This window comes from Hypomesus transpacificus, chromosome 10 (genome assembly GCF_021917145.1).
Source record: "Hypomesus transpacificus isolate Combined female chromosome 10, fHypTra1, whole genome shotgun sequence".
NCBI lineage: Eukaryota > Metazoa > Chordata > Actinopteri > Osmeriformes > Osmeridae > Hypomesus > Hypomesus transpacificus.
This window is the reverse complement of record NC_061069.1, coordinates 4,484,741-4,505,556: the sequence shown is the minus strand read 5'-3', so window position 1 is coordinate 4,505,556 and position 20,816 is coordinate 4,484,741. Positions and strand designations below refer to the sequence as shown.

General features: G+C 46.1%; 2 protein-coding genes across 3 annotated transcripts in view; one reads left to right on the top strand and one right to left on the bottom strand.

The window, feature by feature from the left end:
* Positions 1-85: 85 nt before the first annotated feature.
* LOC124472455 (cullin-3) lies at positions 86-10,838 on the bottom strand. 2 transcript variants are annotated; one of them, XM_047027292.1, is made up of 16 exons: positions 10,572-10,838; positions 8,490-8,687; positions 7,356-7,469; positions 5,902-6,062; positions 5,636-5,750; positions 4,551-4,779; positions 3,898-4,043; positions 3,516-3,692; positions 3,072-3,242; positions 2,822-2,929; positions 2,254-2,378; positions 1,916-2,012; positions 1,551-1,685; positions 1,211-1,397; positions 967-1,112; positions 86-700 (listed from the first exon to the last, which is right to left on the bottom strand). In XM_047027292.1, exons 1-16 carry the CDS (start codon positions 10,629-10,631, stop codon positions 569-571), a joined length of 2,301 nt encoding a protein of 766 aa, XP_046883248.1. In that variant the 5' UTR covers positions 10,632-10,838; the 3' UTR covers positions 86-568. The 2 variants fall into 2 exon arrangements, with proteins under 2 accessions (XP_046883248.1, XP_046883249.1); XM_047027293.1 differs by having other exon boundaries at positions 1,551-1,682.
* Positions 10,839-20,375: 9,537 nt separating this feature from the next.
* Positions 20,376-20,816, top strand: part of mbnl1 (muscleblind-like splicing regulator 1) — a 29,220-nt gene continuing 28,779 nt past the window's right edge. Inside the window, exon 1 of the mRNA XM_047027296.1 lies at positions 20,376-20,521. The gene's annotated coding sequence lies outside the window, so the exon portion shown is untranslated. The remainder of the gene's footprint in view (positions 20,522-20,816) is intronic.

The following is a 20,816-nucleotide window of genomic DNA, read 5'->3' as shown; positions in this document are numbered from 1 at the left end:
ACAAGTAAATATGTAAAACAGGAAAAACAGGGACACACAACGTCAATATTCAATATTTTTATTTCCTTTTTGTAGCAATCCACATTTGCTGTTTTGTTTTGTTTTTAATAATTCATTTTCTCATTTTTGTACAGTATTGAAAACAAAAAAAATAATAATAATGTGGTGCATTCACATCTTTCCCAAGGGATTCTCTTTAAGGTTGATCTCTACAAGGGTAAAACAGTGAAAAGCTTGAAGCTGCTGAATCCTCCCATGTTGATACTCACGGAGGGTGGGGGGGAAGAAGAGTGGGGGCCTGATTTAAAATCATCTACGACACTTGGTTTTCGTTGACATTTTATTAATCCGTTTACATCTGGTTTTATTTCATTTTTCTTTTGTAAGGGGTGATGAGTCAGCTTACCAGCGTTTATCTTTAAAAGGAACTTCCCAGTCCATGCGAACAACAGTCCAAAAAAAAACAAAAAAAACAACACCTTCTCCCGTCTCTCCTCCTCCTCCTCCTCCTCTCTCTCTCTCTCTCTGTCTCTCTCTCTCTCCACCGCTTCTTTCATCCCCTTGCTCTTTATGCTACGTAGGTGTAGACTTTGCGGTCTTCTGGTGTCCGTGCCAGGTATTCTCTCTCTATTAGTCCCTCTATGCGCTTCTTGATGACCACGGGGCTGGGCAGGAAGCGAGCACGTAGCTGCTGGGTCACCTGGGGGGCGTGAACACAAACAACCCCCTCAGAAAACTCCCAACACAAACCGGCGTGAAGCCACGTGAGGGCGGTTCAGCCCCTCTTGTTACTGGGACAGACTCAGAAAATATGGAAAGAAATATTCAATATTGAAAATGTATATTTGTAATATCAAGAAAATATGGAAGAGCTATTTTGAGCAAAAGGGAAGGATATTCCCTCATGTGAAACGGCGGTGGCGGTGTTTGAGTCGAACGCGGCAGCGTCGCGCGTGTCCCACCCACCTCTGCGACCAGGACGTTGTGCTGCATCTTCTTCCTGGACTTCATGATGCGGACGATGGCCGCCTCGATCTCGTGCTTCCTGTCGTCGTCCACCTTCTGCCGAGTCTCCTTCCTCTCGGGGTCCGACTCCCCCTGCTTAGCGGCCACTGGGGGGGGAGGGGGCGCACAGGGGGTTCCATCAGTACAGGCGAATACGAAACAAATCTACACTGGGGGGGGGGGGGGGATTTGGAGGACATCCCACCTGTCTGTATTTTGACTCTGTGCAGCTTGGAGGTAAACTGATCGTTGACTGTAAACACGTGGCCGTTCTCGATCTCCTTGGACTTGGGCTCCTTGGTGAGGACCCGCTGGGTGGGCTTCCCGCAGGCCAGGGACTGCAGCGCCCGCACCAGCTCCCGCTCGGGGATGTCTGTCTCCTGCTGGATCTCCTGCAGGGGGGAGGAGAAGGGGGGGACGGGGGGGAGGAGGACTGGTTAAACTAGCACTAAGACACTAAACATTTCCAGCTTTTCAACAATGACTGACAGGGGGAGAGTGACTGCGACAGAGGGTAAGTGTGTGTGTGCCAAACCAGGCTCTACCTCGAAGGTGGACTTCTCCCGGTTGTTGAACAGCATGAGGATGGTCATCTGGAAGGTGGACACCTGCAGTATGTGCTTCCTGGTGTTGGAGCCCGTCACCTGGGCCCCGCCCACTCCTACCTCCGACCCGTCCTCCTGGGGCAGACAGGTAGAGAGAGGCATAGAGGGAACGACAGGAGGGGCAACATGAGAGAGAAAAAGATAGAGGGAATAACCCATTCACTCCTTAATATCATACCGACCACGCCTTGTGTTCATTGACAGCACACAGTATGGGAACAGACGAGACACAGACAAGACAGAGACAAGACGCGGACAGACGGGACCTGAAGCGGTCATGGTGGCCAACGGGCCCCGTGGCGTACCTTCTTGATGGGCCCGTAGAAGGTGGCGTTGAGGTCAGCAGAGCCCATGTGGTGCTGGAGAGTGAGCTGCCTGCCGCTGTGTTTGGCCAGGTAGAACCTGGTGGAGGACACACACACAATGTTGGGCATCACTCCAATACATACAAATGTAACATTTTCCTGAATAAATAAAAGGTGTGTTTCTTTTATTTACTACTCTCTCTATATATAGTATGTATACACACAATGTTATATTTGTACATGTATATGTCGAAAAAGAAAGATATCTATAGACATTTGGGTATATTTCGGTTAGGACTGAATCCCAGGTTCCTGTCTGGGTGGATCAGGCCTCCTACCTTCTGAACACCTCAAAGGCGTGTCTGGGGGAGGGGGGGATGGTGCATTTGGGCGTGGCCGATTGTGTTGGCCAGTAGCCAGTGGTGAGGACTCTGACTGTGAGGTCGACTCCCCCTAGGGACACCTGGGAGGGCGGAGGAGTTAGTGAATTATATAGATTAATTCAATTCTGTAAACACAAATAAAAATAAGCAAACGTTTATATCTACATACAGAAGGGTCAAATTGTCGGAGACCACTAATTTAATATTTCCATTTGTTCCAAACATAGTAAAAAGATAAGTAATCATTTCCAATGATAATATCAGATTAACAATTAACGAAAAGTTGAATATTCGCCAAAACATAAGTGAATTTTAGAATATCTTAGTATTTGGTATGTCTTTGGGATGCCTTTTTTGCAAACCTTAAGACCCACGTCATCGGAGCATGATTTGACAATGTTCCAAAGAGCTCGCTTGGCTTTCTCAGTCTTCAATTCCCCCCTTAAAGTGTTTGCGGTGATCTCAGTCTCCTGGACCCTACTGTACATCATCAGTGGTGTGGAGGACGTGTGGGCGCTCCTACCCCCGTGGACTGGAGGTGCTGTCTGAACTCATCCATGGTGGTGTTGGAGATGCTCATGTCCCGGAACATCCCTTCCAGTTTCGAGGTGAACTGACAGCCACACTCCGTCTGCGCACACACACCAACACACACGGAACAGTGAGTGATAGCTGTAACTGTCTTCAGGGCATCATGCCGAGGATGTGGAACAAACGCACACACACACACAAACCCCCACCCCCCCATCCCTTCCCCTCGGCCCCAGCCTCACCTTGAGCTTGGAGATCATGTTCTTCTCCGAGTCGTCGGAGACGCTCTTGTTGGTGAGCAGTCTCCGGGCCAGGTGCTGCTTGTAGTAGCGCTCAAACACATCCTTCTCCTGCATGAACCTGAACAGGACCATAGCCTTGTCCAGGATGGTCTCCACCTCCTGCTCCGTCAACTGCACACACACACAGAAACGCCGACTGTTACTGTTGTGCACGAGAGCTGACCACTTCCGGAGTGCTTGGCGTGTGCACAATCCAAATCACGTGCTAATGAAGAGGACACAAAGCTCTCACCAAACCCTTCCTGAACAGCATCCGCCCAACATTCGACCCCGACGGGGCCTCCTTCAACTGTCAGAGCTTTCAGCGTCTAAGAGACCAACCCGAGTCTGGTTTACTAGCGTCACATGAAGAGTGGGGCGACACAACCCCTCGCACGCACTCACCCCTTTCACGCCCTTCTTGAGCTTGTCGTCGATGAAGAGCGACAGGTACTCTGGCGAGCGCGAGTTGAGGTTGAGGAAGTACTCAAAGTCCCCGGCGATGGTCTGCTTGAAGAGGCGGTCGTTGTTGAAGGACTCGAGGAGGAAGCGGTCGAAGCGCGTCTTCAGGTCCAACAGACCCTATAGGAACACCACACAACCCCAGTTTGAGAGATCAGGTCATGGTTAACCGTGTTCTGACCACTCCAGTCATTTCCCGTCCTACGGGTAAGCCCGCAACATCGTCTGAGCCCGTTTACGACTAAAGGGAATACAAATAATGTGTCCTTGCTAGATTTTTTGGGTGGGAGGAAGGTTCTAGAAATAACCAGACAGGAGGGTGTACCTGGATGTAGTCCACAGGGTTCTTGCCCTCGCCCTCCTCCGACACCAGCGCCTTGCCCTGCTCCCTCAGGTACGAGCTCATGCATTCACACATGGTCTTCAGTCCGTTGGGCACGCGGCTGAACAGCTTGTACATGCAGCCCAGGTCTGAGGGGGGAGAGAGAGAAGCTTCATGTTGGAATCACGTGTTGTGGGACATCTATGGGACACGTGGTATGTGGAGGCTCTCCACCAAAACACAAGGAACTCAAACCAACACTTAACGACAGACAAAAGGCTCCAGTTATGGCGATTAATGATCATTAAAAAAATAATAATATTGATGTCATTTTTCCCTCTGATCGATAAGACGGTAATTAGAAGGGGAGCAGGAGATGTTTGGAGAAACAGGATCACAGCCTCTGCAGCATCCTGTTTGGGCTTTCACGTGTAGCTCCTGCTTTCAGCTTCAATCCGGTGGAGACCAAACAGACTGCTAAATGAGCTCTAATGAAACAGGGCTGCCTGGCTCGTATCTGGAGCAGGGACGCTACAGGTACATCTCTTCCTACACCTCTTTCTGTTTTCACACGATTCCTCATAACAATCCTCCACCCCCCAAATATATACATATATCCCAAAATACCGGGCCCATATTAGGTTTGTTTTGTGAACCTTCTGTTTTGCCGTTCTTGAGCATGTGGACCAGGCCGGAGTTCTCCATCTCCACGATGGTCTTCATGTGTTTGGAGATGAGCTCTCGCTCCACCACCTTGACGATGGGCTCCTCCGTGGACTTGTCCAGGCAGTGCATCACCCGCTCAATCTCCTCGTTGATCCTCGCCTCCACCTTCTTGATGTACACGCTGGCGCTGTTCTCCGCCAGGAACTTCTGGCTCTCCATCTGGGGGGGGAGGGACAGACAGACAGAGGGAGGGAGGGGCAGTGGGTCAGCTTTCCAGGAGCAAAAGAGATTTACTCTTTTTTCTATCCATTCACTCATGCATACTATATAAACACTATAAAATACATGAAAATATCCTCAATTTTGAACATGTCAAACTCGAACAGATGTATCTGTTCCTGCCAACCCCCGTGAGTTGGATATGCATGCAGATGACATGTAAATGAGCTATTGAGCTATGGATACACTTCTTACCCACCAATTAACCATGCGGCACGGTGACATAATTGAAAACCTTTGTGTTTCTGAATTTCAAGAGATTTTGAAAGCATTCAATGCATTTTTCAAGATCTCACTCTAAATTAAATAATGGTACTATTTCCAAAGTGATGCCAAACTGTCTGTTTTCAAGTCAGCCAAATCATTGTGGTTGTGTAAATATGTTTCTCTGGCCGGCAATGTTCCCTCCAATTTTTGTTCCGCACTGAGCAAATAGAAATCTGTCTGAGCCCAAACCTCAGTACTGTGAGCAATTTGTGACCCATTCTCTGTTCGATCAGCAGGCTATATAGAACGGTAAACTCGCCTTTTGTTTTTGCGTCTGAGCAAAGTTTGCGGAGAGAACCCCGCTCGCTTCTTCATGGCTAAACTTTCGGACTATTTTAAAATAATAATTAAATAAATTCTGATTTAAATTTGTGAAAAATCTAGTTTGCGGGTCCTTCAACTGGTCTGCGCGGCCGTGCATGCGCGCAGCATAGAGGGAACATTGCGTGCAGGCACACTCAAGTCAACAGTTGTCGGGTCTCCTGGTTGGGATGGATGGTGTGATTGGGGAGGTCTTTACACAACCCACCTGGAAGAATTCTGCTGACATTTCTAAGAAAGGCGCCTCGAAATCCTCCTCGTACACAGACCGCCCCTCCAAGCCAAGGATCATTAGCATCTGACAGGCGTTTCTGATCGCTCCCCTGCAGACCACACACACACAAACAAACTATTAAACCTGGGCCTGTTATCGCGCAAAAACATTTGTGTCAGGCTGCGTATCCCACAGGCCCAGTGAAGCCAAGCCACACGCCATCGCTACGACGACCCGGGGCCGCGGCGGGCTCCCTTCACCTGTCCACCACCTCGCCCTTCCTCTCCCGGGCGATCATGTCTAGCAGGGTCTGCCGGAGGTGGTCTCGGATGCAGCCGTAACGGACCACCTGGTCCCTAAAGATGATGAGGCCCAGGTTGTAGACGTTCTCCACGTTGTTCTGCTGCACGTACACACGGTCCTGGAGGGGGGGGGACAGGGGACAGGAGTGAACCACTGCGGTGGTGAACGCCGAGCGGCAAGCACGCGAGCAGCCGTCCGTGTACCTTGCGTAATGTTACGCGGCTCGGAGATATACTAGCGCGGGCGCAGCTGTGCGTGTGGGAATGCTTTGTGCCTGAGGGGAGCTGCACTGTGAACATGGCTGAAGACATGCCCGGCTGCCTCTCCTGACAGAGGACTCAAGCCACAGTTATCACATCAGCTCAACTGGTAACCACCCACAGCATTGTCAATGACAATAGGAGAGAGAGGGAAAGAGAGCTGATGAGAGAGAGCGGATGAGTGAGAGCAATAGAGAGATGTACAGTACACACAAACACTTTACAGGGCACAGTACACACAAACACTTTACAGGGTACAGTACAGACAAACACTTTACAGGGTACAGTACACACAAACACGCACTAGGGATGGAACGGTACACTGAAGTCACGGTTCGGTTCATACCGCGGTTCACACATCACGCAGCACACGCTGGATGCGTTATTTGCGTTAGCATGTTAGATGCATTTCCACTCACATAGCCCACAACTGCTGAACAACGCAGACACACAGTGCTTGTCCTGTCCACCACTCTCTCGCCTGTCCTACTGGAACTGAATGGGAAACCCAAGTTTTCCCAAACTTGCGATCTTAAAGAGGCCAGCGGGTCCTCTATCTCTCATGGGTCGCCACCACTCGCCAGACTCCTCCTTAGTGCTGCTAGCTATCTCTGATTCACAGTGGCGCCAATCAGAGCTTCAGAGCTAAAGCGGGGCAACAGATTAGGTGTCCCTAAAGAACACGAGTATCTAACAGTAGTTCCGCATTACATTAATTAATTTGTACGCAAGTTTTATTTATTTTTATACCGTGTATTCTCTGTGTAATTTCATGCACAGAACCGTGACGCTCGTACCGTTTCGGTTTAATACGAATACATGTACCGTTCCACCCCTAGCAAGCACATACACACACACACACACAAAACCTCAGAGTTGCTACAGTAAATCAAGCAGACTTGCCAGTTGCCCAACAAAATGGATAAGTAAAACAACAGAATCTTTTGTTCCAGCTACAGAAAATGGCTAGGTGAAGATATGGAGACTCCAGAGAGAAAGAGTGAGGTTAGTCCGTCACAGCATCCTTTAAATCAGGGATAAACACTTGAGGGGGATGAATCAGTTGGGAACGGCAGTGATCAGAATAGCAGCAACACACACACACACACACACACAGAGAGAGAACGAGAGACACCGGTCAGACCACCCACCATGTACATGAGGATGTCTCTGATCATCACCATGGCTGTCTGGTGGTCATTCCATGCCTGGTTCAACGTCTGCAGGAAGTTGTTGTTTAACGAATTCAGGACGTCTTCCCGCACCTGTGGAAGACCGAGAGAGAGAGAGAGAGAGAGAGAGAGAGAGAGAGAGAGAGAGAGAGAGAGAGAGACAGAGAGAGAGTGAGAGAGAAATTATCTCATAAGTTCACAGTTCATTCAGTCAGCTGTTGGCGGTTGTGAGCGGGGCAGTAATGTAACATTTCTACAAGGGTCGAACGGATGCATTGCTAGACTAGATCATCTTCCTACATTTACATTTGACATTTTAGTCATTTAGCACTCTTATCCAGAGCGACTTACAGTAAGTACAGGGACATTCTCCTCAAGGCAAGTAGGGTGAAGTGCCTTGCCCAAGGACACAACATCATTTTGCACAAACCGGCAACCTTCTGATTAATAGCCCGACTCCCTAACCGCTCAGCCATCTGACCCCTGTAAGTTCCTAGGCAGCCAGTAGCATTTTGCAGAACGAGCCAGCATGCCTGTTCTACCCATTCCAGTGTTTCCCCTAGGATTTTTTTTAGCAGTGGGCCGCCACGGTAAAATCAACATAGGGGAAACACTGCATTCTGACCTACAACACTGAGCAGCGCAAAAGGTCGGGAGAGGAGAGATCGAAGAACCTGAGAGAGTATTCAAACCCAACTCTGTTCTCAGACAGGGAAGGGAGGGGTGACATCAAGTGAGGTTACCTCACTTGATGTCCCCTTCGCCACATAGCCGTCTGCTGTCTGGACACAGGGGGCTCCATGTAATATTCATAGGCGGTAGAGACGGCAGCTCCCTTTCTGTGGCAGGGCCGGCCACGGGAGGGGGCTGCAGGTTAGTGCGCCCCGAGAACAAGTGTGTCTGGTGGAGCGGGAGACCTTTTCACTGGTGTGCCAATGGGGATTGAAAAAGAGTAGGGGAGAGATTCACTCTGAGTCACCCCCCCCCCCCACTAGCTCCCTGGGAGGGGCACCTCTCCACTCCTACAGTTCTCCACACGTTTAGGATCTGTGCTCATCACTGAACTGAGATGGTGGGGGGGGGGGGGGGAGAGGGGGGCGGGGGAGAGTTTACTTTGTTGATGAGATGCTCTGTGACGACCTCGCGCAGGCCCGTGTAGAGCTTCTCGCCGTGCTTGTGGAGCACCATGGTGTAGGCGTTCCTGTACAGCTCCTCGAAGCTCAGGCCACTGTTGTTCTTCCTCTGGATCTCCTGGATGGCGTTCTTCAAGAGGTCCCAGATGTTGTTGACGTACTTCTCATCCATCGTCATCTGACAGGAGGGAGGGGGAGGGAGAGAGGGGGAAATAGAGAGAGAGAGACAGGAAGAAAAAGGAGGGGGGGTTAGTCCATCTTGACTTTGCATTTTCAAGCGTGCATAGCTAGGATATCTTCCAGGCAGGAATTGAAAGACCAGTCACGGGGGTAATGTCAGGCTGTTTATGGCTGTGAATGTGTGCACTTTATGATCCCTTGGTCAACGCAAAAAACTAGTCGTGCTATTGCTAGTAATACTAGAATAGTCAAGAGACTAACTGTGGTCTGTAGGTTTAATATTGTGTGGTGTAGTCTGATGGCTATATATCGCTGTTTTACAAGACAGAAAAGTCGGAACTTCAACATGTCAAAAACGTTGTCCGATAGGCCTGTTTGGTTTGGTGGATTCAAATCAATATCAAGATCAGTCCAGTCAATTTGAATGCATACCTAGTCTTAAGACCAAAAAAAACCAAAACGATGGAGTTGTTTTGCTAGCCTGCGCATTAAAGCATCATTAATTCATGAGCAGATTCAGTCAGGAAAAGTCTCGTCTTTGACAAGGAGAAGAAAAGGATAAGATTCCAGTATGAGAGAAATAGAGAAACAAATCAGTTAGGTTGATCCATTTTGAATTCAGCTGATCACTTGTGCTTGACAAGATTACTTTCCTCAAATACAAATCCTCTTCAAAAACATAAAAACTAGGCCTACTACATCCCCACCCACTCCTTATCCAGTCTAAAGCTCAGCATTCTTTTGGATAAACTAGTCAAACTAGAAAGGTCATGACTGCCTATAATCACCTAAAATTAACCCAGACAGCAGTTAAACATAATTAATCTGAGTTTGATATTGCCACTGTGAGAGAGTGAGACCAAAAGAGAGAGGAGAGAGAGAGAATTTCAATGGCACATGAGTTTCATGTCCATCCGTCCCCCGTCCCCCCCAGGAGACTACTGTGTACCAGACAGTTAAAACCTGTTTTCCATTGACATGTACGCCGTTGCTTGCATAGGCGTGCATTTATGGCAGCAGGTTCACACACATTCATTACGAACACAAAACTATGTACCACATTTCATGGGAATTTAACTGTGCAAAGCCAAAAGCTTGGTCAAATTTCCCAAATAATCCACAATTTAGCAGCGACCTGCTACTGCTGGTATGCGCGCAGAATTGTATGTTCCCTAGTACACTGCCTGGCGACTGTCCAGGTAAAGACATTAGGCAGCGACAGCCGGGTCACTGGCATTGCTGCAACTTTTGCAGCATCCGTTCAGTCAGGTGAGAGTGTGGCTATGATGTTATGTTTGCATCAAAATGACTTTAGCAGCCAATGTATGTACTCACATTCAAAGACCCAGTCATAAATTGATATGTTCGCTGATTGCTAGCCACCAATAGGTAACTAACTAACAAGCTCGACTACTGTAGATAGCTAGCTACCAGATGACAACTTAATTTGTCAACAGCATATATAGCTAGGTATTCTAACCAACTTCATGCTAACCATTTAGGTTTGTTGGTAGTCTAGCTAGCGTCTAGTTAAGCTAACTAAATTGCTAACGAGTTAACAAATCTCGTTAGCTAGCTAACAAACCAGGTATGACTGTGACATTTTAGTTAATTGTTAGTGCTAGCTAGCTAGTAGCAAGCTGTCCGCTTGTTTTATTTGTTCAGCTAGTAATAGATAGCTACAACTTGGCAGGCCCAGTATTTAACGTCAGCTGGTTTAGGCTAAAGTAGCTAGGTTAGGGATAGCCACCCAGCTATTATAATAACCATCGCTAGCTAACCTTAAAGAACAGGTCAAGCTACCAATAGTCTCCACTGACATCCCCGGTTCTCGCGTCTCGGCGTCTGCGTCTACCAACTCGAATACCCGGCCAACACTTACAGGAAAGGCTCGTATCCTCATCTTGGTGTCCTTCTTGGTGCCGCCTTTGAGGTTGGACATGATTAGTTTGTACGTCCAGGGTCTACGTTAACATGAAATATTGTTTTTTTTTTTACTACTAAGAGGCCTGCAAATGGAAAGTGGTAGGGATCCCCCCTCGACCTTCCCTTTGGTTTTAGGTCCTTCTCTCTGTGCTTGTTGTTGTCACTCGCTCCTCTCAGTTTTTGAGCTAGTTTCTTAGTGCAGTGATGGCGGACAACAATCCTCCACTGCGCAGTGGCAACGGCGTTCACGCGAGATTAAAGATCCCATTCAACAAGTGTATTTTTCCCAAAAAGAAAAACAGTAGTATTCCAGGATGATCCATACATTAGCCAGATACACTTTTTGAATTGTTATTACAAGTGGTAAAGTTACATTAATAAAAAACACGTACTTTAAAGGACATGTGTACATCTTTATTTGTGCTATTCATTTAAATTCTGACGTGTCATGACAGGCAATTTGAACCAATTGGAGATTAACAGAAGTTAAGCAATACAACATACAATCACTAGATGGTAGCACTTCTTCACTGGATACTTTTAGAAAGCCACTGACTTAATAAAATGGGGTAATAAAATAAACCAAGATGTCCCATCTCACATTTCAGACAGTCGACCTATTTTACGTTTTTGGTCGGCGCCGTAGCCTAGTTTAGGCTGGATTAGCTCTCCCTCATTTCCTTGGGTTCTATCCCAATGATATCCCAGAGATTGGAAGACTGAATATCTTCTCACCGTCATGACGATGCTTTCTGAGGGCAAGAAAGGGCACACATGAATGGTATAAATTGTTTCTCAATGCACATTATATGAAATGCATGCAAGCTAAAATTGACAACATATTACAAATTAGATTTACTTTTGTATGCTGTTACCAAAACGGGTGCTGTGGCGTTACGTCGCAAATTATTTCCAGGTGTTCTCTTTAATCCCAAATTTTCTAACTTTAATTTCCTGATTTCCGACCGCATTTCCCCAATTACCAGCGCAAGTTTCCGTTCGCTGTCCATGGTGCTTAGTCGAGACACATCACCAAATATCGTGTTGTTACTTCACCTCAAACCCAACACGTTCCATAGCCTACCTCGGACATTCGCCCTATCTGACCCAGTAATAAGATATCTCAGAAGACCATCTCTGTTTCCCCAATACCCGTCCTTCACGTAAAATTTTAGTGTGCGTGCACGTTTATTCAGAATCTGTAATCGAATTAGCCATACTGGAACAATCTGGGCCCTGTTTTTAAGCCCTTCACTTCCAATTAAACTGTCATCGATTGATAATCCGGTCACATGATACAAACAGAATCATTTTCTTCCGCGCGACCTGATGCCTACCACTTTCTCTCCTCGAGTTAAATATTTATACCTTCTGTCAACGTAAAGCAGCAATCTGGTAAGGATATACACGGCCGTCGTGACTCCGCCATCCCTCGCCTCCCTATCACAGCCTACACACTAATCGCATAAGTAAATCATAGGCTACTAAATGCACAAAACATATATTTGTCAGGATTTGTTTCAAGATAGTGTTGTTGTTGCGTTGTGTTAAAAACGGATGTGTTGTGTTAAAAACTCAAAGCCATAAGTTCTCCATCTCACATCTTTTCACGCGATTGAGACAAAGGCCTCCTGCTGACCAACTGGCAATGACATGGGGATATCCACTTTTTTTACAAATCTTATGTCATAATGGTATTCACAGATGTGTACGTGTGGCGACTGGATGGCTAATACTGAAAACGATTGGACCAACTCATTGAAGTGTGTATGAGTGAGTATGTATGAGTGACATCTGCCTAATTTGAAGCACATGCAAACTGTTGACAGACATATGGTAGAACGTTGAGGTTTCAAATGATTCTGTTGTCCCTTTTGGTGCGTTTTGACGTCAACTGACGTCATCACTGCACGGTAGGATTCTTTTTGTTGTTGAGGAAATTCCTAAATACAATGTAAAAATACAATACAACACATCATTTTGGTATTATTTTAATGCAACGGTAAACACTGCTAGGATGAACCTTCCACTATAAAGGTGCATGAGGGCATGTTAAGGGTAACTCATGTCAAAGAAATTTGTTTGAACAACATGACAATCCATGAATGAACACTTCCCAAGTTAATTAGAAACTCCAGCTGTGTAATAATTAATGTTTAAAGTAGTTCATCTTTTATGACCATAATCTTGAAACATAGAATGTGATGTAAATCACACAAAAAAGTTTAGCTGTTGTTAAAATGTATTACTCAGATGTTCTACTTGTTTCCTGTCTTATAAACAATGCCCATGAGGAATACAAAATAGTGTCAAACAAAAAAACGACTGTGCTATAAAGGAAACAGTAAACAACAGGTCATAAATAACATAGGGAATGTGAATCCACATCCAAATGGTCCGCATAAGAAGAAGAATGAATGCAAATGAATGCAAATTAATGCACAATTCAGTCTGTGTGGGTTATAGTTTTTGGGAAAGAAAGTTACCATCAGGCTTATAATTAATCTTTGGAGATGTGCAATCAATGTCAACCTCCACCTCTGGCTCCTTCTTAGCACCACCGGAATCTCTGGGACATTTTCAAAGGTGTACTCAAGCTTCTTTTTGGCCTCTTTGACATTGTTGCACAGCCCGTATCAGATTCAAGACCCTGGTACTGACCTTCCGAGCAGTGAACGGGACTCCACCCAACTACATTGAGTCTCTTCTCCAGCCCTACACCCCCACCCACCACCTACGGTCTTTTTCTGACAACTGTCTGGTGGCCCCACCTCTCAAGAGCGCCCGCTCCCAACCCAAGCTCTTCTCCTGTCTGGCCCCTCAATGGTGGAATCACCTCCCCACCTCCTTCTTGTACTCGCTTTGACTTATATTTGATTATTGTTGCTTGCTTTCCTACAGGTACACTCTTGCACTTTTGAGGTTCATGTTGTCTAATTGTAACTTCTTTCACTACATGCTCTTATGGTTCTTCCCATTGGCACTTAATTGCTTTTCACAATGTATGCTTCATGTTTTGGCTTCCACAATGTTCGGGGCTATCTTGTTGTTTATGATCATTGACCTATGCACTTTTGTAAAGCTCTCTCTTGGAAGTTGCTTTGGATAAAGGCGTCTGCTAAATGAATAAATGTAAATGTAACCACTACTAGTTTGCCTGTTTCTTGTTTGTCCATTCTCATTCGTCTCCACTGGCTTCACCAGCTGAACTGTGACCAGGGTTTCAAGGCCCACTCATTTGACTCAGCACTTCAGTGGGAGAGTCGCATTGCATGTTTCAACACTCAAGCACATACTCCAAGTTCCTCCCATTCCAGAGAATTAGAACTGGTAACTGCTGATAACACCCCCCCCCCCCCGTGTGTGTCTGTCTGTCTGTCTGTCTGTCTGTCTGTCTGACTGTCTGTCTGTCTGTCTGTCTGTCTGTCTGTCTGTCTGTCTGTCTGTCTGTCTGTCTGACTGTCTGACTGGTGTGTTAGCACACCACTGACTGTTTACAATAGTAGGATCAACAACGCAAGAAAACTTCATCAGGGGTATTTTGATAACATGATGAGAGACAGCAGCATATTTTGGAAATGAGCAGAGATGTATTTTTAAAAGCAATTCTTTGCCGACTCACACCATCATACGTATTCCTTCAATGCGATAAGACAGCCGACATGAGCTCTTTTATCTGTCCATGTGTTGGCTGTAGCCAGGTCAACCTGTAGATGTCAGTGTGGTGTGACTTACATTTCCATCACTAGCACACTGCATTTGTTCACCTCCAATCCTGTGACTAGAATACATTTTTCAAATGCAAAGCAATGGATCACTCAGACTGGTTTGTGGTGTCGCCGCAAAGCACTGACATTAGATGAGGAAGAAGGTCGGGACAACAACAGACGCTGGTTCAGAGTATTCCGGACTCATCATTTTTAGGCAACCCACTTGACACAGTGCCAGCAATACAATATTGGAGGGCTAATTTAATATGACACTGGTGGTGTCGACCTTGAAGCAGGTATGCCAGCTATTGTACCAATAGGCCCAGAGAAAAGAACTGCAGGTTAATACTAACTCCAACCAGTTTACTGCAATTCTTGATGATACCTCAATGCCTAAATGTCCAAATCACAGTATTTTTGGTATTTCCTTGTCACTATCTAAACAAACAAACTATGACTGTTTGTTTTCAAGCTGTTTTGAAATTGTTGTTGGTATATGTTATTGAATGTTATACAGTTTAATATTTAACTGCCATCCACATTATTATGAATCGATGGCATCATATGCTTCTGAGTTCACATGTAACCACAATAGAGCTCATCTGATAACTCTACCATGAGTCATGACAGGAGAAAAGGAAAACAGCGAGCTGTGAGTCTTTCACCAAGCCACACTGTGCTGTAACAACCAATGAACCAACACTGTCGACTACAGACATACGCACCGACCAAAGAGGGGTTCGAGTCAGAGAGGGACAGTGATAGGGACACATCACACCAGAGTCCAGAAAGTGTCACCTCCCCAATGCGAGCTAGACACCCTGTGAAAGGAGAGCGGGTGAGGCGGCAGAAATGTAGGACACATCTGTTTTTATTATCTGATAAGTGCCAGAGGCAGCAGGGCTCCCCCTCACCAGCCCTCTTCCTTCTCTGGCCTTGCTGAGGGGATCTAGGGGGGCCTTGCTGAGGGGATCTAGGGGGGCCTTGCTGAGGGGATCTAGGGGGGCCTTGCTGAGGGGATCTAGGGGGGCCGGTGGAGCTCTGTGCTCCTTTATTTGTTGCTACGACAGGTTTAAGCGATCCGGAATCTCCAGGATGTGCACTCACTGAAAAAAGAATGTAAAGAAGAAACTAAGTCACTAGAAATGTATGAAGATAAGCAGAACATGATAACACATACCATTTGGTAGTAAATGTACAGGCTTAAACAGTTTCTCTGTGGGCCTGGTCATTGGAGTGAGTCACTGGCTTGTCCGGGCTGAGGGGGACAAAATAAGCTTCTGTCATCGATGTCTGTTCGGTTGATGGCTTCCATCTTCCATCTTGACCTTTTCCTTGGTATTCGAATTAGAACCTGCCGTACTTCCGTCTGAACGTTGGCCCTAGTTAGTGACCCTGTAATCATAGGACTGTCGACAGTTCAACAGAACAGTGTTTTAATGCAATACTCTAACTCTCATTTTCAGCAGTTCTCACCAACCACCATGAGACACGGTGTGATCGTTGTTGAAAATTGTCACCACAGTTACTAAAAGCGACGTCTTAAATCACCCCGGTGTGAAAATGTCTTCAGGCGGAATTCAATATTGGTCATAAAGTCTAAAAATAGGGGACCCAAGTGGTCGAGTTGAACCCCATAGTTCCTAATAACACACGGTTCTTAGTCCTGACGTGTGTTACTGGGAAACATAAGACATAAGGCCCAACTAAGCACAGATCCTGTGAAAAAACGTCAGAATTGCAGTCATATGAGACTCCATCAACATTTCTGGATGATCACTTGAAACATTTTCAAATTCACAAACCTCCCCTCTCAACCTACTGATTGTAATCAAGTCTGCCACTGTTTCAAACATCGTCAAATAAGGCAATTCTTCAGTCTCATTTGGTTAATTGCAAAGTCATACATGGTCCTAGAAAGTCGTTTTCTTTTAACAGCTCTCCCTTTTTTATAATGACAAAGTAATCATAGGCTACAATTGTTTTTTTTCCTCTCCTGCTCCCTCCATTCCCCTCTCTCTGTCTTGGCCGGCGCTATTCAGTACTGACCATAGCACAGTACTGACGCTACTGTAGAAATAGTTTGTTGACTTTTGGGGCGCAGACTGGAGCTTTGTGGGGCAGCAGTCTGTTATTTATGGCCCACGGATGTACGTGATTGGCTAAGCACAGATATAATTACTGTATGTCTGGTACTTGGGTGAGCTCGTTTTGGAATTATAGTAGGCGCATGTGTTGAGTTCAGCCGTTGCTAGGCTACAAAGTGGCTTGTCCTCTGATTCGGTGCAAGGAGTGCATGGAAAATGTTTTAGATGTAAGTGCTTGTGCATGTGAGACCAGGTCCCCCTTTCCTTATATGCCCCCAGTTTGCTCCAGCATACACATGGGACACTGTGCTCCCATGCATTCCAGGTGGAGATCAACCCTAACCCCCCATGACACTGACGCTTTGCAGAGCACCTGCCACACTGAGCTGTCCCTGAAGTCAACCCCAGAGCTCTCTACAACAACCCAATCTCCTCTCCTCTGCCATCGTCCCCTCCAACTTGCCATGAGCCATTTGTGTCTATTGCATTGATGTTCAAATTGGATCGATAAGCGTTAGCCTGAATTAGCTCGTAGGCCCCCCCCCCCCCCCCCAGGGCTGACACACAGCAGGGTGACCGCAGAATGGACTGGGATGTCGGGATTTATTGATGTTGCTCGTATTCCACTAACACCCCTTTTGTAAACGTAGGTAACCCTTTCCATGTTATAGACAGGTGTTTGTTTCTAGCCAGGCCTGGTTGATGACTGTTGTCTGTTGAAGACTGAAGAGAAAATGCATTACACAATCGCAAGCCATCTGTGACTTACTGTAAAGGTCACATGGATTACAAGATTGGGGACCCATTTCCGGTTTAAACGTGTATTACGTAAATGAAACAGATGAAATTGCATCTCACTAGGCTTAAAAAATATAAATGTTGTCAGAAAGGCTGTTTGTGTCACAGCAAGTAGCCTACAGCATGATGTATAATGAAAAAATGCTGGAGATTTATCAGCAGGTAGACAAGAAATATAACAATGTGGCTTTTGTCTCTCCAAATCTCTGTCTGAAAACATGATCAGATTGTCTTTTCTGTTGTATAAACAAAGTTCTACAACCTTTTGACTTCAATGTGCTGGGTGGCTGGTTGGGTTTGGGAGGAGAGAGAGGGCAAGGTAATGTCATTTGGATGGGGTTTCCCCAAGATCTTCTCATACTGCTGCAGCCAACCACACGACGGCCATGTTTAGCGGGAGGGAGAGAGTGAGGGAGAGGGGACGGGAATAAAGAGGGGTGTAGGAAGTGAGTCTAATCCTTTTTCTCACTCGTAGCATGGATTATACGATCACTGTCTGCTGTAATTAACGTATCGTCAGAACCGTGATATGAAACATAGGGTGAGATCAACCACAAGAGACACAAATCTTTGTAATCCCTATTTAATCCTGTTATTTCAAACGCATGGTCTGTCATGAAGGATAACTGTGACATGTCAATCCTAGTGTTGATTTGACAGAATTGGGAGAAAAAAAATTTGGTACCTTCAATCCCTCTCTTTAAAGGGGCCTATTTTGATAGGCATGTTCTGTCAGTTATCATATTGTTTCTGTGGCAGGCATACTTTGATGTTGCTTTCAGTAGGCTGGCTGGAGGTACCGGAAAGAAGATGAAAAGGAAATAAAGGCTCCTTCTGTTTAATATCTGTAATTGCTTTTCTGTGCAGTTGGCTGTCTTTCTGGACCAGGTTCCTTGACCAGGTGTGGGCCTCAGTAGGTGTTTCCTCTGGTTAAATAGAAGTTGAATAAATAAACGTACAAACGGCCTACATAGGCATCCCTCCACCATATTCAGACAGAGGAAGTGTGGAATGCGAATATTGAAAATTGCTGAGTCATGGATGAAAAATTGACCAGCTAAATTGACAATTCAGATCCCTCTGCAGACAAATGCATTTCTAAAACTCTTTATATGGACAGGTTGTTGATTTTATTATGTTCATAATTTATTTGTTTAATCTAAACTAGGCCTATTTATCATAGAATAGCAAGCTGTATTGAGACATCCATTTATTCACAATGTCAACATTTAGATCTTAGATGAAGTTGTCCTCTTGATTTATTTTGTGGACCTTTTCTTTTTCTGCCGTTTCTGTAAAAATTCTACAGCTCCATGCAGTTCGGCAACAACAGAGCCCTGGAGTTATTTGAATCTTCTAGAACCCAATACTTAGGAAATGGCAGTCTGTCTATAAGGGACAGTACATGATAGAGTCAGCTTACTTAAAGAGCAAAGAAGAAGGAGGGAGAGACAATTGTTAGTACGGACCACGTCCTGTCGGTGTTTCTGGGAGCGGGGTGTGTCAGGCGGCTCCTTTTAACAGGACAGAGTGCACCTCTGCAGAGAGTGTCAGAGCCTGGTGTGGGCAGCAGCTCTGATTAGACCAGAATAGCATCTCTGATCAGTCTATTCCTCAGCGCTAATTAGCGGGGTGATGAGAGGTGACAGCACGCCATCCAGCCTGCTCTGACTGAGCTGAGACACCATGTGCTCTCTCTGACAGCAGTATGGATGCTCTCCAGGTACTCTTCAATAATAATGCATATATTGATAGCAATGGTTCAGATTTGAATATGTTTGTTGATAAAGAGCAAACGTCTCTCACTGTGTGACTCAGTATGGAAACATTTTTTAAACTCTGTACTCGTGTCGTGTGTAGAAGTGTCACTTCTTAAACCACATTTTGGCTACTGTTTGTATCCTGTAATTGTGCCCTTGTAAGTGTTGGTCGATAGCGGGGGCTGTGTTTTATGAAACCTTACCCAAACTGACCCACTGATGATGTTCTGTACGATGAACCATGCGCTGCGGTGTTTATTCAGTGAACGAGACAGACACATACTGCAGTAACAACGACCCATTAAGTAAAAAATGCTGCCCTCTTAACGCTGCATTCTCTCCTCCTCCATCACTCTTCCTCTCTCCCTCTCCCCTCCTCTTTTTCTGACCCCCCCCCTCCCCTTTCCTCCCCTGTCCCTCCCTCTCTTTCTGGCGTAGCAGGGTAGGAATGCGGTAGCTGTGTTTGCAGACAACGGTGTCCAGGGAGCCTAAAAAGGGAAGGAGTCTGCTTCCTGGCAGCTAGCAAAGGAAGAGTGCAGGGTGGAAGGAAAAAGGAGGCAAGGGAGGGATGTAGGGAGGGACTATGCTAGTGGATGAGGAAGGGAGTGAAGGGAGTGGGAAGGAGACTAAATTAGGTCTGCTCTCATTGACTTCCATTCCCTAGAGTTGAGTCCAGTCAAGTCCAGTCAAGTGCCGGACAATTTCCCTTTAGTTCATGCTGTCGTCAAGATAATGGAATCATTATATCACTCCTGTCTCACGAATGAACCTAACTGTGCCTCCCCGGACCACAGCTACAGTATATGGTGATGTGGAAGTTGGTTCTAGACACCAGTTGGAGGTGGGAGGGAAGGTTATCTCCTATCCACCCAAAAGAGGAACTAGGGTGAGTTAGACCATTTGACGCGGCTGGCTGGCTGGGTGCCTTGCTGGATAACTGACTGGCTGGACGGCCTGAACAGGCTGATTACTTCAAGGTTCCCTCTCTGTTTAGTTTCCTAAATGGGTGACTTGGTCGCAAGTCACACCCCCATTTCCTGTCTCCAGCTGCTTATCTCCACCCCTCCAAACTGATGAGATGTCAGGGGACTTCCTCTTTTTACACACACGCCTGAATACACGCACACATACACACACACTCACATAGGGAGGGAGACGTAGAGGGAAGAGGAAGTGAAAGCAAAGAGACAAAGAAAGGGGTGGGGGTTCAGGGGTTGGGAGGGGGCATATAAGCATGACCATATTTGGCAACCGCAGATAATGAAGGCAAAAGATGAAAATGAGATTAAGGGTGGTTGTCATGGTGACCAGGCATTGCGCAGTGATGTTGAGAGAGAGAGAGAGAGAGAGAGAGAGAGAGAGAGAGAGAGAGAGAAAGAGACACAGAGAGACACAGAGAGACACAGAGAGACACAGAGAGACACAGAGAGACACAGAGAGACACAGAGAGAGAAAGAGAGATGTGACCCACAATGCATTGCGCAGCATGACTTCATGACCGGCATCAGAGTGGCCTTGTCAGTCGTAAGGGTACGTCAGCAGCAGACACAGGTAAGACAGCTGCCGTGGTCTCAGGGCTTTTCAAACTGGTCTCAATTGGCAGTGAGAATACATAGCAGAAGAGTGTCTTATTTTATTTATTTATTTTCACTAGAAAAGTACATGACAAGTAGTTATTTTCCACTCCTGCACATTGACTTTAGTACAAAGGTTTTTTTCCTTAAACTTTAGTTTTTATTTGTCAAGAGCATTAGGCCTTTTTATTTTTGTACTTTTCACTTTTTAGATGTATGGTAATTGTACATATCTTCCTACACAAATGTCTGGGTACATTTTGAACATTTCC

Excerpts from the sequence above, each read along its gene's own strand:
- LOC124472455 (XM_047027292.1), bottom strand. The coding sequence starts at position 10,631 with ATGTCCAACCTCAAAGGCGGCACCAAGAAGGACACCAAGATGAGGATA. Across the intron at positions 6,063-7,355 it reads GAGACATCCTCATGTACATG|GACCGTGTGTACGTGCAGCA; the intron begins GTGGGTGGTCTG and ends CCCCCCCTCCAG. Across the intron at positions 2,930-3,071 it reads ACATGATCTCCAAGCTCAAG|ACGGAGTGTGGCTGTCAGTT; the intron begins GTGAGGCTGGGG and ends GTGTGTGCGCAG.